Genomic DNA, 15,367 nt, shown 5'->3' with positions numbered 1-15,367 from the left:
ATGGGGGTCCCATGGCAAAACATCCCAAACTGTCCCCCAAACACCTTCCTGAGGGGAACAATCCCATCCCCAGACCCTCGGCACAGAGGGATGTGGAAATCCTGTGGGATCAACCAGGCTCCCACGGATGATTCCCGCTAAATCCCGAGGACTCCCAGCTCTGCCCCGCTACGAATTTGGGTTAAGACAGCCCCAAATCGCAGGGTTTGGAGCAGCCTACGTGACTCCCGGCTGCTTTTCCGGGCGGCTGATGTGGAAAAGCTCCGGCTAAGCCCCTCTTAGCCTGATTTCCGCGGCCATCGGGTCCCTCTGCGCTTCCCGGGGAATTCCCGAGGATCCGGAGCATGGAGAGGCCACAGTGGGAGGTGCCGCCCAATCCCACCAGATTCCGAGGCTCTCCCGCTCTCCCAAGTTTCACATTTTCAAGGAGTGGGGGTATTTTTTGTGTGTGAAATTAAAATCCAAGAGGTTTTAAATTAAAATCCATTCCAGAGCGAACCGGGACAGCCCCGCTCCGGCGTCGTTCCCGAGTCCAGAGCGGCTTCCTCCCGCTCCGGGAGTGATCCAGGCTGGGGGGCGTGAGGGGGCTACACGGAGCTGCGGCGCTTGGCGAATCCCGGGAACGCCGCCAGGCTCTGGAGCCCGGTGGACACGGAGCTGATGGCGGAGCGCCGGGAGCGGCAGAAGCACCGGTGCTCCGGAGTCTCGGGACAGCGGGCGGGCGAGGAGTGGCTGCGCTCCACGCCCGTGTCCGAGCTGGACAAATCCCTGGGAATGATCATGGGGATGGAATACTGCAGCTTCTCGCGGCTCTTGTACCACAGGCACGAGCACACCGACTGGAAGTGCAGCACCTCGGCGTAGACGTTCCGGAAGCCGCTCTCGGCCGGGGCCACCGCGGAGGCCTCGGGGACGGCGGCCACGGCTCCGGAGCGAGCCCCCCTGCTGAGCAGCGCCCGCTGCTCGGCGTCGCGGCGCTCGTCCTCGGCGTTCATGGTCATGAAGCGCAGCACCACCAGGTTGAGGAAGGCGCCGATGACCGTCAGCCCCGTGAGGATGTAGACGAAGCTGAAGGCCACGTACTGCGGCTGCGTCTGCAGCGCCTCGTCCTTCTGCAGCGCCACGTAGTCGCCGAAGCCGATGGTGGTCAGCGTGATGAAGCAGTAGTAGTAGGCCTGGAAGAAGCTCCAGTTCTCGTAGTGCGAGAAGGCGGCGGCGCCGATGCAGAGCGTGCTGACGCACGAGAAGAAGCCGATGGTCACCATGTTGGCCATGGACACCTCCGGCCGCCGCATGCCCAGGCGCTTCTTGAGGCGGCGCAGCAGCGAGCGCACCAGGGTGTTGATGCGCTCGCCCAGGCTCTGGAACATCACCAGGGTCAGGGGGATGCCCAGCAGCGCGTAGAGCATGCAGAAAACCTTCCCGCTGTCCGTGCTGGGCGCCGCGTGCCCGTAGCCTGCGGGAAAAGGGAGAGCGGGGTCGGATCCGTGATCCCGGCGGGAATCGGGAGTGGGGAATGTCGGTGTGGGATCCCGAAGTGGTTGGATGGGAGCAGAGCTTAGAGCTCATCCCATTCCAAGCCTGACACCTCCCATGATAGCAGGGTGCTCCAGCATGGCCTTGGGCACTGCCAGGGATGCAGGGATTCTCTGGGAATTCCAGCCCAGCCGGGAATTCCTTCCCAAGATCCCACAATCCCAAGCTCCCCTTTCCCACTGGAAGCCATTCCCTGCCTCCTGGCCCTCCAGCCCTTGCCCAAATCCCAGCTCTCCTGGAGCCCCTTTGGGATTGGCTCCAAGCATTCCCTGGATCCTTCCCTGATCCAGCTGCACATTCCCAGCTCTCCCAGCCTGGCACTGGATCCATCCCCACCCCGATTCCTCCTTGAGAAGGAATTTCAGGATCCAGGAGCTTCACTGGGAATTTAGGACTCCAGGAGGGGTCTCCCATCCCTTTTCTTCCCTTTTCCATCCCTGACTTCCATAAAAATCCCTTGGGATGGATTCTGAGTGTCCTTTATCATGGAATCATGGGGTGGTTTGGGTGGGAAGTGATCTCCAATCCCTCCCTGTTCCAACCCCGACTCCTTCCACCATCCCAGCCTGCTCCAAGCTCCTTCCAGCATTTCCTTGGGCACTCCCAAGTCTCCAGGGGCAGACACAGCTCCTCTGGGAATGCTGTGCCAGTGACAATGTTTGGATGGACCCTTGGGTGGAGGCACCTTCCCCATGCCTGGATTTGGGAAAATTCCCAGAATTCCCGTCCCAGACTCACTGGAGATGGGGATAACCGGGATTGTGGCGGTCTCCAGGGCCGAGCGCTCTGTCTGTCCCCTGTCACCCCCCTGTCCCCGTCCCGGTGCCCCAGTTGCTGCCACCCAGGGGCTGCATCCGCATCCGGCCCCGGGAACAGCTGTGCTCCCGTAATCCCCCCCGCTGCAGATGGGATTTATCCTGCTCTGTGCCCCCGGATCGGCTCTCCCGGATGGACCCCGGGATGCTGCGGGCATGGGGGCCTTGGTGGGGGTGGCAGGAACCAGCTGCTCCCTTTTCCTGTCCCTGTCCCTGTCCCTGTCCCCGTCCCTGTCCCTGTCCCTGTCCTTGTCCCTTTCCACCTTTTCCTTTTCCTTTTCCTTTCCCTTTTCCTTTTCCTTTTCCTTTTCCTTTTCCTTTTCCTTTTCCTTTTCTTTTTCCACCCTTGCCCTCTTCCTTTCCAATATCTTTCCTTCTCCTTCTCTTTCTTTCTTTCCCTTGCTCCTTCTTCTTTCTCATTTTTCTCTTTTCCATATTTTCCCCCTTTCTTCCTTTTTCTCTTTTCCCTTTTCCTTTTTTCCTTTTCCTCCTTTCCCTTTATCTTTCCCTTTCTTATATGTTTTCCCTTTCTCTTTTTTCTTTTCTTTCTCTTCTTCCCCTTTTCCTTTTCCTTTTCAATTGCTTCCCATTTCTTCTTTCTTAGTTTTTTCATTTTCCTATTTTCTTCCTTTTCCTTTTTTTAAAAATTTCCTCCTTTCCTTCTTTATCTTACTTTTCCTTCCTCTTTCTTTTGCATTTTCCTCCTTTTCCTTCTTTCCCTCCTTTTCTTCCTTTCCATTTTCCTCTCTTTTTTTTTTTATTTTCCTCCTTTTCCTTCCCCTTCTCCTTCCTCTTTTCTGTTCTCTTTTCCTTTCTCTTTTCCCCTTCCCTTTTCGTCTCCCAGGAAAACCAGGAGCGGGCAGGAACAGGAAGGAAACTCCAAACCTCTTCCTTGGACTTGGAGCATTCCTGGGTCCCTTTTCCAGGGCCTATCCCAGCTGTGATCCCAAACCTTTGGGAACACTGAGAGGGGCTCATCCTGTCCCTGATCCCGATCCTGTGTCCCTTATCCCGATCCTGTGTCCCTGATCCCGATCCTGTGTCCCTTATCCCGATCCTGTGTCCCTTATCCTGATCCTGAGTCCCTAATCCCAATCCTGAGTCCCTAATCCCAATCCTGTGCCCTTGGACTTGGAGCATTCCTGGGTCCCTTTTCCAGGGCCTATCCCAGCTGTGATCCCAAACCTTTGGGAACACTGAGAGGGGCTCATCCTGTCCCTAATCCCGATCCTGTGTCCCTTATCCCGATCCTGTGTCCCTGATCCCGATCCTGTGTCCCTTATCCCGATCCTGTGTCCCTTATCCTGATCCTGAGTCCCTAATCCCAATCCTGAGTCCCTAATCCCAATCCTGTGTCCCTAATCCCGATCCTGTGTCCCTTATCCTGATCCTGTGTCCCTGATCCCGATCCTGTGTCCCTTATCCCGATCCTGTGTCCCTTATCCCAATCCTGTGTCCCTGATCCCGATCCTGTGTCCCTGATCCCGATCCTGTGTCCCTGATCCCGATCCTGTGTCCCTGATCCTGATCCTGCATCCCTGATCCCGATCCTGTGTCCCTGATCCCGATCCTGTGTCCCTGATCCCGATCCTGTGTCCTTGATCCCAATCCTGTGTCCCTGATCCTGATCCTGCATCCCTGATCCCGATCCTGTGTCCCTGATCCCAATCCTGTGTCCCTGATCCCGAGCCCGCGTCCCCCTCGCTGATCCTGTGTCCCTAATCCCGATCCTGTGTCCCTAATCCCAATCCTGTGTCCCTTATCCCGATCCTGTGTCCCTGATCCCGATCCTGTGTCCCTGATCCCGATCCTGTGTCCCTGATCCCGATCCTGTGTCCTTGATCCCAATCCTGTGTCCCTGATCCTGATCCTGCATCCCTGATCCCGATCCCGTGTCCCCCTCACTGCCACCCTCAGGGGGACACGGATGGAGCTGAAGCGAGGGGAAAATCGGGATTGTGGGATCTCCTCCAAGGAGGAGCTGCCGTGGGATCCTCCCTGTGGGAGGTGGGGATGGAATCATTGGAGAGGGAATTGATGGGAGGGAATTGATGGGATGGAATCCATGGAGAGGGAATCCATGGGAGGGAATCCATGGAGAAGGAATCCATGGGAGGGAATCCATGGAGAAGGAATTATTGGAGAGGGAATCCATGGGAGGGAATCCATGGAAAGGGAATGAATCCATGGAGAGGGAATCCATGGGAGGGAATTGATGGGATGGAATCCATGGAGAGGGAATTGAGGGGATGGAATCCATGGAGAGGGAATCCACAGAGAGGGAATCGATGGGAAGGAATTATTGGGATGGAATCCATGGGGGGGAATCGATGGGAGGGAATCCATGGGAAAGAATCCATGAGAATGAATCAATGGAGAGGAAATCGATGGGAGGGAATTGATGGGATGGAATCCATGGAGAGGGAATTGATGGAAGGGAATCGATGGGAGGGAGTTGATGGGAACAAATCCATGGGGGGGAATCGATGGGACGGAATCCATGGAGAGGCAGTCCATAGAGAAGGAATCCATGAGGAGGGAATTGATGGGATGGAATCCATGGAGAGGGAATCCATGGGATGGAATCCATGGGAGGGACTCCATGGAGAGGGAATCGATGGGAGAGAATTGATGGGAGGGAATCCATGGGTGGGAATCCATGGAGAAGGAATCCATGGAGAGGGAATCCATGGGGAGAATCCATGGAGAAGGAATCCATGGAGAGGGAATCCATGGAGAGGGAACACATGGAGAAGGAATCAGTCCCGACAGAATCGATAGAGAGGGAATCCATGGAGAAGGAATCCATGGAGAGGGAACACATGGAGAAGGAATTAGTCCCGACAGAATTGATAGAGAGGGAATCCATGGAGAAGAAATCCATGGAGAAGGAATCCATGGAGAGGGAATCATGTGAGACAGAGCAACATCTGAGAGTGGCACCTGAGAGCATCGCTGGAGAACAACACCTGAACATCACCAAAAATCATCACCAGAGCAGCACCTGGGAAACACCTGGGAAACACCTGGGAAACACCTGGGAATCACCTGGGAAACACCTGGGAATCACCTGGGGAACATCTGGGGAACACCTGGAGAGAATCACCTGAGAGCATCATCTGCACATTGCTGCAGAGCACATCTGAAACCATCCCCTGAGCATCCCCTGAGAGAACCACCTGGCAGCATCACCTGAGTAACACCTGAAACCATCCCCTGAGCATCCCCTGAGCATCCCCTGAGCATCCCCTGAGCATCACTGGAGCATCACTGGAGTATCACCTGACATCAAGATCTCCTCTTTATCCCTGTCCCACTCAGCTGCTCTTCTGGAATGTCCCAAAAAATGAAGAAATCTTGAGGGAGATTCAGACCTCCCCCAGATTTCAGCATTTTGCCATTTCCTCACTACACACAAAGTTTATAGCCCACTTCAGGGAGTTACATCACTGCAATGACAAGGACAGGGCAGGATTCAGCCCACAGAACAATTCTGCATTTATTTCTGGGCCCTCTAATGCAAGTTAGCCCTCAGGCTTTGGCTGTAAAATCAAATAAGCAAGAGATGGGTATTGTCAGCAATTTAGACCCTCCCACTCACCAGTGATGCAGGAAGTTGGCTGAACTCCTACCGGAAGCATTTTCATCCTAAAAAGCACCTAAAGTGAGATGGGATAAATCCAGATCCAAATGCAGGTGTTTATAATCTAGAGAGACACGTGGAAAATATCTGATTTCTCATTTTCTGCTTTACCTGTTTGCAAAGCACGCAGAGCTCTTCTAAACATGTGAGCTTTGTTACCCTCATTGTCTAAAATAAAAGCTCTGTGATTCTGTTTCATTTGGAAGGATGTTGACAGGGAAGCAATGCCAATACCCCAGTAACAGCACCTGGGAAACACCTGGGAAACACCTGGGAATCACCTGGGGAACATCTGGGGAACACCTGGAGAGAATCACCTGACAGCATCATTCTGCACATTGCTGCAGAGCACATCTGAAACCATCCCCTGAGCATCCCCTGAGAGAACCACCTGGCAGCATCACCTGAGTAACACCTGAAACCATCCCCTGAGCATCCCCTGAGCATCCCCTGAGCATCACTGGAGCATCACCTGACAGCATCACCTGAGAGAATCACCTGAGCATCACTGGAGCATCAGCTGAGCATCAGCTGGCAGCATCCCCTGATCCATCCCTACCCTGTGTTCCTCCTCCCTGATCTGAGTGTCCCTGTCTCCCTGTTCCTTGTGTGCCTCCCTGCCCCTTGGGTCCCTCTCTCCCTGTTCCTCACGTCCTTCTCAGTCATGTCCCTTCCTTGTTCCTCGTGCCCTTCTCTCCCTGTTCCTCCTGTCCCTTCCCTATTCCTCATGTCATTCCCTGTTCCTCGTGTCCCTTCCCAGTGTCCCTCTCTCCCTGTTCCTCATGTCCTTCTCACTCCTCATGTCCCTTCCCTGTTCCCTGTGTCCCTTCCTTGTTCCTCGTGCCCTTCTCTCCCTATTCCTCCTGTCCCTTCCCTGTTCCTCATGTCCCTTCCCAGTGTCCCTCTCTCCCTGTTCCTCATGTCCCTTCCCTATTCCTTGTGTCATTCCCTGCTCCTTGTGACCCTTCCCAGTTCACTGTGTCCCTCCCCTGTGTCCCTACCCTGTTCCTCTTGTCCCTTCTCCCAGTTCCTTGTGTCCCTCTCTCCCTGCTCCTCCTGTCCGTCTCTCCCTGTTCCTTGTGTCCCTCTCTCCTCATTCCTCATGTACCTCTCTCCCAGCTCCTCATGTCCCTCTCTCCCCATTCCTCATGTCCCATCCCCGTGCCCCTCTCCCCGTTCCTCGTGTCCCTCTCTCCCTGTTCCTCATGTCCCTCTCTCTCTGCTCTTCATGTCCCTCTCTCCCTGCCCCTCGTGTCCCTCTCTCCCCATTCCTCATGTCCCTCTCTCCCAGCTCATGTCCCCCTCTCCCAGCTCCTCGTGTCCCTCTCTCCCTGTTCCTCATGTCCCTCTCTCCCAGCTCATGTCCCTCTCTCCCTGCTCCTCATGTCCCTCTCTCCCTGTTCCTTGTGTCCCTCTCTCTCAGCTCCTCCTGTCCCTCCCCTGTGTCCCTCTCTCCCCATTCCTCCTGTCCCTCTCTCCCTGCCCCTCGTGTCCCTCTCTCCCAGCTCCCCATCTCCATCCAGCCTCACATCCCGATCCCTCATCCCTCCCCTCACCATCCCCATCCCAGCAATTCCCAACCCTCCCCACTCCGGCTGTCGGTGTGGATTTTGGGATGGGCCCTGCGGCGGTGCCCGGGCTGCCTTTCCAAAGCCTCCCTGGGCACCTCCTGCCCTCTCCAGCCCCTCCGTCCCTCGCCGGCCTCCCGGAGCTATTTTTAGCGCTCTTTCCCGAGGGAAGGGAGTTTATGAGCTCTCCAAGGCCGCTCAATCCCCCGATCCCCCCCCGTGCCCGGTTTTAGCAGGAGCTGCCTGAGCTCCGGCACGTCTGAGCCTGGGGGGAAGGTCGGGAATGGCAGGAGAGGGAAAACCCCGGGAAAAGGCACCGGGGGTGACCCCCAAATCCCTCTGGGACCCGCGGGTGGCGAGGGGTTGTGTTGGAGAGGAGGGCACGTCCCAGCGGGGAAATCCTCCGGGAATAACCCCTGGAATCCCGGCTCCTTTCCCACCTCCTGCCCCTCGGCCCTTCCCGGTGTCCCGGGGGTGTCCCGGGGGTGTCCCATCCCCTGAGCATCCCCTGAGCATCACTGGAGCATCACTGGAGTATCACCTGACAGCATCACCTGAGAGAATCACCTGAGCATCACTGGAGCATCAGCTGAGCATCAGCTGGCAGCATCCCCTGATCCATCCCTACCCTGTGTTCCTCCTCCCTGATCTGAGTGTCCCTGTCTCCCTGTTCCTTGTGTGCCTCCCTGCCCCTTGGGTCCCTCTCTCCCTGTTCCTCACGTCCTTCTCAGTCATGTCCCTTCCTTGTTCCTCGTACCCTTCTCTCCCTGTTCCTCCTGTCCCTTCCCTATTCCTCATGTCATTCCCTGTTCCTCGTGTCCCTTCCCAGTGTCCCTCTCTCCCTGTTCCTCATGTCCTTCTCACTCCTCATGTCCCTTCCCTGTTCCCTGTGTCCCTTCCTTGTTCCTCGTGCCCTTCTCTCCCTATTCCTCCTGTCCCTTCCCTGTTCCTCATGTCCCTTCCCAGTGTCCCTCTCTCCCTGTTCCTCATGTCCCTTCCCTATTCCTTGTGTCATTCCCTGCTCCTTGTGACCCTTCCCAGTTCATTGTGTCCCTCCCCTGTGTCCCTACCCTGTTCCTCTTGTCCCTTCTCCCAGTTCCTTTTGTCCCTCTCTCCCTGCTCCTCCTGTCCCTCTCTCCCTGTTCCTTGTGTCCCTCTCTCCTCATTCCTCATGTACCTCTCTCCCAGCTCCTCATGTCCCTCTCTCCCCATTCCTCATGTCCCATCCCCGTGCCCCTCTCCCCGTTCCTCGTGTCCCTCTCTCCCTGTTCCTCATGTCCCTCTCTCTCTGCTCTTCATGTCCCTCTCTCCCTGCCCCTCGTGTCCCTCTCTCTCAGCTCCTCCTGTCCCTCCCCTGTGTCCCTCTCTCCCTGCTCCTCGTGTCCCTCTCTCCCTGCTCCTCATGTCCCTCTCTCCCTGTTCCTTGTGTCCCTCTCTCTCAGCTCCTCCTGTCCCTCCCCTGTGTCCCTCTCTCCCCATTCCTCATGTCCCTCTCTCCCAGCTCATGTCCCCCTCTCCCAGCTCCTCGTGTCCCTCTCTCCCTGTTCCTTGTGTCCCTCTCTCTCAGCTCCTCCTGTCCCTCCCCTGTGTCCCTCTCTCCCCATTCCTCCTGTCCCTCTCTCCCTGCCCCTCGTGTCCCTCTCCCCGTTGCTCCTGTCCCTCTCTCCCAGCTCCCCATCCTCCATCCAGCCTCACATCCCTCCCCTCATCTCTGCTCTTCATGTCCCTCTCTCCCTGCCCCTCGTGTCCCTCTCTCTCAGCTCCTCCTGTCCCTCCCCTGTGTCCCTCTCTCCCTGCTCCTCGTGTCCCTCTCTCCCTGCTCCTCATGTCCCTCTCTCCCTGTTCCTTGTGTCCCTCTCTCTCAGCTCCTCCTGTCCCTCCCCTGTGTCCCTCTCTCCCCATTCCTCCTGTCCCTCTCTCCCTGCCCCTCGTGTCCCTCTCTCCCAGCTCCCCATCTCCATCCAGCCTCACATCCCGATCCCTCATCCCTCCCCTCACCATCCCCATCCCAGCAATTCCCAACCCTCCCCATTCCGGCTGTCGGGGTGGATTTTGGGATGGGCCCTGCGGCGGTGCCCGGGCTGCCTTTCCAAAGCCTCCCTGGGCACCTCCTGCCCTCTCCAGCCCCTCCGTCCCTCGCCGGCCTCCCGGAGCTATTTTTAGCGCTCTTTCCCGAGGGAAGGGAGTTTATGAGCTCTCCAAGGCCGCTCAATCCCCCGATCCCCCCCCGTGCCCGGTTTTAGCAGGAGCTGCCTGAGCTCCGGCACGTCTGAGCCTGGGGGGAAGGTCGGGAATGGCAGGAGAGGGAAAACCCCGGGAAAAGGCACCGGGGGTGACCCCCAAATCCCTCTGGGACCCGCGGGTGGCGAGGGGTTGTGTTGGAGAGGAGGGCACGTCCCAGCGGGGAAATCCTCCGGGAATAACCCCTGGAATCCCGGCTCCTTTCCCACCTCCTGCCCCTCGGCCCTTCCCGGTGTCCCGGGGGTGTCCCGGGGGGGTCCCGGGAGCCGAGGGGCGGCGGGGCCGGGATGAGCCGGGATCCCGCTCCGGGCAGGGCCGGGAGCCGGGATGGCGTCCCCGGGGAGGGAGGATGACACGTCCCGCAGGAACGCGGCCGATCCTGGCCTTTTTAGGGCCGGAGGAGCGGGGCTGGACCCGGCCCCGGAGCAGGTGCAGGGCTGGCCCCGCGCCTGGAGCGGATCCCGGCTGTCCGAGCCGCGATGGATGGCCGGGATTAGCGGGACAGCTGCGGGAACGCGCCGGGAACGGGCCGGGGGGAGGACGGCGCACGGCCGGAGGGCCAGGAGGGCAGGGAAGGATCCTCGGGAATGGGGCTGGAAGGGTGGGAAGGGGATGAGGCCTCCGGGAGGGGCAGGAAATGGGGCAGGGGGTGCAGGAATGGGGCAGGGATGAAGGGAATGGGGCAGGGATGAAGGGAATGGGGCAGGGGTGCAGGAATGGGGCAGGGATGAAGGGAATGGGGCAGGGGTGCAGGGAATGGGGCAGGGATGAAGGGAATGGGGCAGGGGTGCAGGAATGGGGCAGGGATGAAGGGAATGGGGCAGGGGTGCAGGAATGGGGCAGGGATGAAGGGAATGGGGCAGGGATGCAGGGAATGGTGTAGGGATGCAGGAATGGTGTAGGGGTGCAGGAATGGTGTAGGGATGCAGGGAATGGTGTAGGGATTCAGGGAATGGGGCAGGGATGAAGGGAATGGGGCAGGGGGTGCAGGGAATGGGGCAGGGATGAAGGGAATGGGGCAGGGATGAAGGGAATGGGGCAGGGATGCAGGAATGGAGCAGGGATGCAGGGAATGGGGCAGGGGTGCAGGAATGGGGCAGGGATGCAGGAATGGAGCAGGGGATGCAGGGAATGGGGCAGGGGGATGGAAGGAGCCTCCTCGTGCCAGCCCTTCCTTATATCCCACTGCTCCCAGTAAAGACCAGCATCCTGCTCCCAGTAAGGATCATTGTCCCACTGTCCCCAGTAGGGATCCCATTGTTCCCCGTAAGGGTCCCACTATTCCCAGCAGGGATCCTTCTATCCCCAGTAAGGATCAGTATCCCACTGTTCCCAGTAGGGATCTCACAGTTCCCAGTAAGGATCCCAGTGTTACAGTGGGATCCCAGTAGGGATCATTGTCCTGCTCTTCCCAGTAAGGATCCCACTGCTCCCAGTATGATCCCACTATTCCCAGTATGATCCCGCTGCTCCCAGTATGATCCCACTATTCCCAGTATGATCCCGCTGCTCCCAGTATGATCCTGCTGCTCCCAGTATGATCCTGCTGTTCCCAGTATGATCCCGCTGTTCTCAGTAAGGATCCCGCTGTTCCCAGTATAATCCCACTGTTATAACCCCACTGTTCCCAGTATGATCCCACTGTTCCCAGTATGATCCCGCTGTTCCCAGTAAGGACCCCACTGTTCCCAGTAAGGATCCCACTGTTCCCAATATGATCCCACTGTTCCCTGTATGATCCCGCTGTTCCCAGTATGATCCTGCTGTTCCCAGTATGACCCCACTGTTCACAGTATGATCCCACTGTTCCCAGTAAGGATCCTGCTGTTCCCAGTATGACCCCACTGTTCACAGTATGATCCCACTGTTCCCAGTAAGGATCCTGCTGTTCCCAGTATGACCCCACTGTTCACAGCATGATCCCGCTGTTCCCAGTATGATCCCTCTGTTCCCAGTAAGGATCCCGCTGTTCCCAGTGTGATCCCGCTGTTCCCAGTGCTGGGACTGAGCCGGGCCATGCCAGCTGTCCCCAGGCCGGGGGAGGGGACGCAGCTGTCCGCCGGGAGACCCCCGCATTCCCGGGAGCAGCAGGATGGCGGCTGGGAACAGCGGCAGGTGCTGGTGGCCGCGGAATTCCAGCCTGGCCCGGAAAAACACGGAGGGACACCGAGGGACACGGGCAGGGACACGGGCAGGGGACACGGGCAGGGGACACGGGCAGGGGACACGGGCAGGGGACACGGGCAGGGGACACGGGCAGGGGACACGGGCGGGGACACACCTAGGGGACAAGGGTAGGGGGACACAACCAGGGGGACATGGCCAGGGGGACACAGGCACGGGACATGGGCAGGGGACACAGGGAGGGGGACACGGGCAGGGGGACAAGGCCAGGGGGACACAGGGAGGGGACACGGCCAGAGGGGCACAGCCAGGGGACACGGGCAGGGGACACGGGTGGGGACACGTGGAACGTCCCGAGGGGTTGGGCAGGGGGACACGGGCAGGGGACACGGGCAGGGGACATGGCCAGGGGACACGGCCAGGGGACACCTGGGTCCTACAGGGTCACCAAAATCCCTGGGTGGGGCTGCGGGCAGCAGGAAGGGACACAGGGACACCTCCTGCAGCCGGAGCAGAGGGATGGGATCTGGGATGGGCTGAACTGGGAATGAAGAGATGTATCCATCCATTCCTCCATAGATCCCTCCATGGATCCATCTCTCCCTCCCTCCATCCCCATCCCCAAATCCCCTCTGCTCCGTCTCCCCCCTTCTCCACATTCCCCCGGAAAAGGGGGATGCCATTCCATGGGGAACAGTCTGAGATCCCCCCAAGGCTCAGAGACCCCCAGGACCCCCCATTCCCAGTGGGATTTGTGTGGGGGGGGTTGGATGTGGGGCAGACCCTGACTCCCCTTTTATCCCCCATCCCCCAGACTCCTGCGCCATTCCCAAAGGGACTCGGCTCCGCAACGGGATCCCCCCCCTGGGATTTTTTTGGGGTGTGGGGGGTGCCTGATTCCCCCTCCCCCAGCGCCTCCCGCCGCCGGGGGGGTCGGGATGGAGTCATGGAAAATCCCGGCGCCGGCCAAGCTCCCTGTTTGCGCCAAAACTGGCAATTTTTCCTTGGATTCTGGGGCCCCGCCAGGCCCCTTCCCGCCCCCCCCGTGCCGCCTCTCCCTGGAAAAGGGGGGGCCCGCAGCGGGAAGGGGGGTCCGGAGCTCCGGGATGAGGTGGGATACCCTGGGAACAGCACGGGGCACCCCAAGGGGGGTGGCCCCCATGTCCTGGGGGGCATGGCTGCAGCGGGAATAAAATCCCTCAGGGATTTTAGATTTGGGGTGGATTTTGGGGTGGATTTTGGGGCGAATTTTGGGTGGATTTTTGAATGGATTTTGGGGGTGGATTTGGGGGTGGATTTGGGGATGGATTTGGGGATGGATTTTTGGATGGATTTTGGGGGTGGATTTTAGGGTGGATTTTGGGGTGGATTTTGGGGCGAATTTTGGGGTGGATTTTGGGGTGGAGTTGGGGGTGGATTTTGGGGCGAATTTTGGGATGGATTTTTGAATGGATTTTGGGGTGGATTTTAGGGTGGATTTTGGGGTGGATTTGGGGGTGGATTTTGGGGTGGATTTTTGGATGGATTTTGGGGTGGATTTTGGGGATTTTTGGATGGATTTTGGGGTGGATTTGGGGGTGGATTTTAGGCTGGATTTTGGGGTGGATTTCGGGGTGGATTTGGGGGTGGATTTTTGGATGGATTTTGGGGTGGATTTTGGGGGTGGATTTTAGGGTGGATTTTGAGGTGGATTTTTGAATGGATTTTGGGGTGGATTTTGGGGCAGATTTGTGTCCCAGTATGGGCAGGGATGGGTGTCCAGGTCCTTTCCAGCCAAAGGGATCCTGGTCCAGGCAGGGAATTCCCGCCTGGAGCATCCAGGGGGTCCTGAGCCCCTCTGAAGGGGGACAGAGCCCCCCGGCCCGGGCAGGATTCCAAAGGATCCCGGGAATGGGGATGGGGATTATGGCACGGGGATGTGGGATGGGGATATGGGATATAGGGTGAGGATATGGGGTGGGAATTTGAGATGGAGATATGGGATATGGGGTGGGGATATGGGATATGGGATGGAGATTATGGGATGAGGATATGGGGTGGGAATGGGATATGGGGTGGGAATGGAATGGAGATTATGGGATGTGGGATGGGGATATAGGATGGGGACTGGGATGGGGATATGGGATGGGAATGGGGGTGGAATTTATGGGATGGGGATATGGAATAGGAATATGGGATGGAGATGAGGGATGGAGATTATGGGATGGGGGTATGGGTGGGGACTGGGATGGAGATTATGGGATGAGGATCTGGCACTGGAATATAGGATGGGGTTATGGAATGGGGATTGGGGTGGAGATTATGGGATGGGAATGGGGATGTGGGATAGGGATGTGGGATGGAGATTATGGGATGAGGATGTGGGGTGGGAATGTGGGGTGGGAATGGAGATGTGGGATGGGATGTGGGATGGGGATGGGGATGCAGGACAGGAGTGAGGAATGGATCCCGTTCTTTTCCCCTGGGAGCTGCCGATTCCATCCATCCATCCCAGAAATCCCATTCCAGGCTCTCGTATCCACCCCGAGCCCGAACCCCCAGCATTTTAAAAATCGGGAAAAACTCCCAAACCTCCAGAAATCTGGGATGGCTTTCCCTGGCCCTGATCCCCCTGGTTCTCATTCCTCAGCCCCAGTCAGGGTTTGCTGGGATTTCAGGAGGAATCAGCTGGGAAAGGCCAGGAGCGGGAATTAGCGGGAATTAATTAATGGTGTCACTCCTGGGTGGAAAAAAGCCGGGAATTTATGGCCTGGGAGGGAGCGGGGGATGGGGAGGGAGGATCCAGAGAGGCCCTGATCCCGATCCTGATCCCAACCCCGACTCTGATCTCGATCCCAATCCTGATGCCAACCTGCCAATCCTGATCTGGATTTCAATCCCAATCCCAATTTTCATCCCAATCCTGATTTGATTCCAATCCCAATCCTGATCGTGACCGTGATCCTGATCCCGATCCCGATCCTAATCCCGATCCCCATCCCCATCCTGATCCCAATCCTAATCCAATTCCAGCAATTCCTGGGATGGGATGCTCCAACAACCCCCGGGATCGGGATGGCTGGGATCGCTTTCCCGGGAAAACCCAGGAGGGAATTCCAGGAATATTTCCCCTTCCCCCCTGTTAATTCCAAAGCCTGTGGATGGTTGGGAGGTGCCAGCACGGATTTCCATGGAAATGGTTTGGGGTTTTTTTGTGGAATGGGAGCAGGAATGGCCGGAGGGGTTGGGAGGGATTCCAGCCCTGGAATTGGGGCAGAGTTTTCCCCTTTCCCTGTTGATCCCAAATCCTGTTCCCTGTTCCCAAGGAGCCACCAGCAATTCCCATGGAAATGGGGTTTTTTTGTGGAATGGGAGGAGAAATGTCCAGGAGGAGCATCCAGGAATCCAGAGTGGAACAGGGAAGGGAAGGGAAGGGAAGGGAAGGGAAGGGAAGGGAAGGG

At 57.8% G+C, this 15,367-nt stretch overlaps 1 protein-coding gene across 1 annotated transcript in view; it reads right to left on the bottom strand.

Moving 5' to 3' along the window:
- Window positions 1-556: 556 nt before the first annotated feature.
- The window catches only part of KCNK3 (potassium two pore domain channel subfamily K member 3), a 21,804-nt gene continuing 6,993 nt past the window's right edge, over window positions 557-15,367 (bottom strand). The window contains exon 2 of the mRNA XM_039715553.1: window positions 557-1,456. Coding sequence (XP_039571487.1) covers window positions 588-1,456 — 869 coding nt within the window. The 3' untranslated portion in view covers window positions 557-587. The remainder of the gene's footprint in view (window positions 1,457-15,367) is intronic.

The sequence above is a fragment of the Passer montanus genome, unplaced genomic scaffold (assembly GCF_014805655.1).
Source record: "Passer montanus isolate IOZ18808 unplaced genomic scaffold, ASM1480565v1 scaffold336, whole genome shotgun sequence".
In the NCBI taxonomy this organism is placed as follows: domain Eukaryota; kingdom Metazoa; phylum Chordata; class Aves; order Passeriformes; family Passeridae; genus Passer; species Passer montanus.
This window is presented reverse-complemented; position numbering and strand designations above follow the sequence as displayed.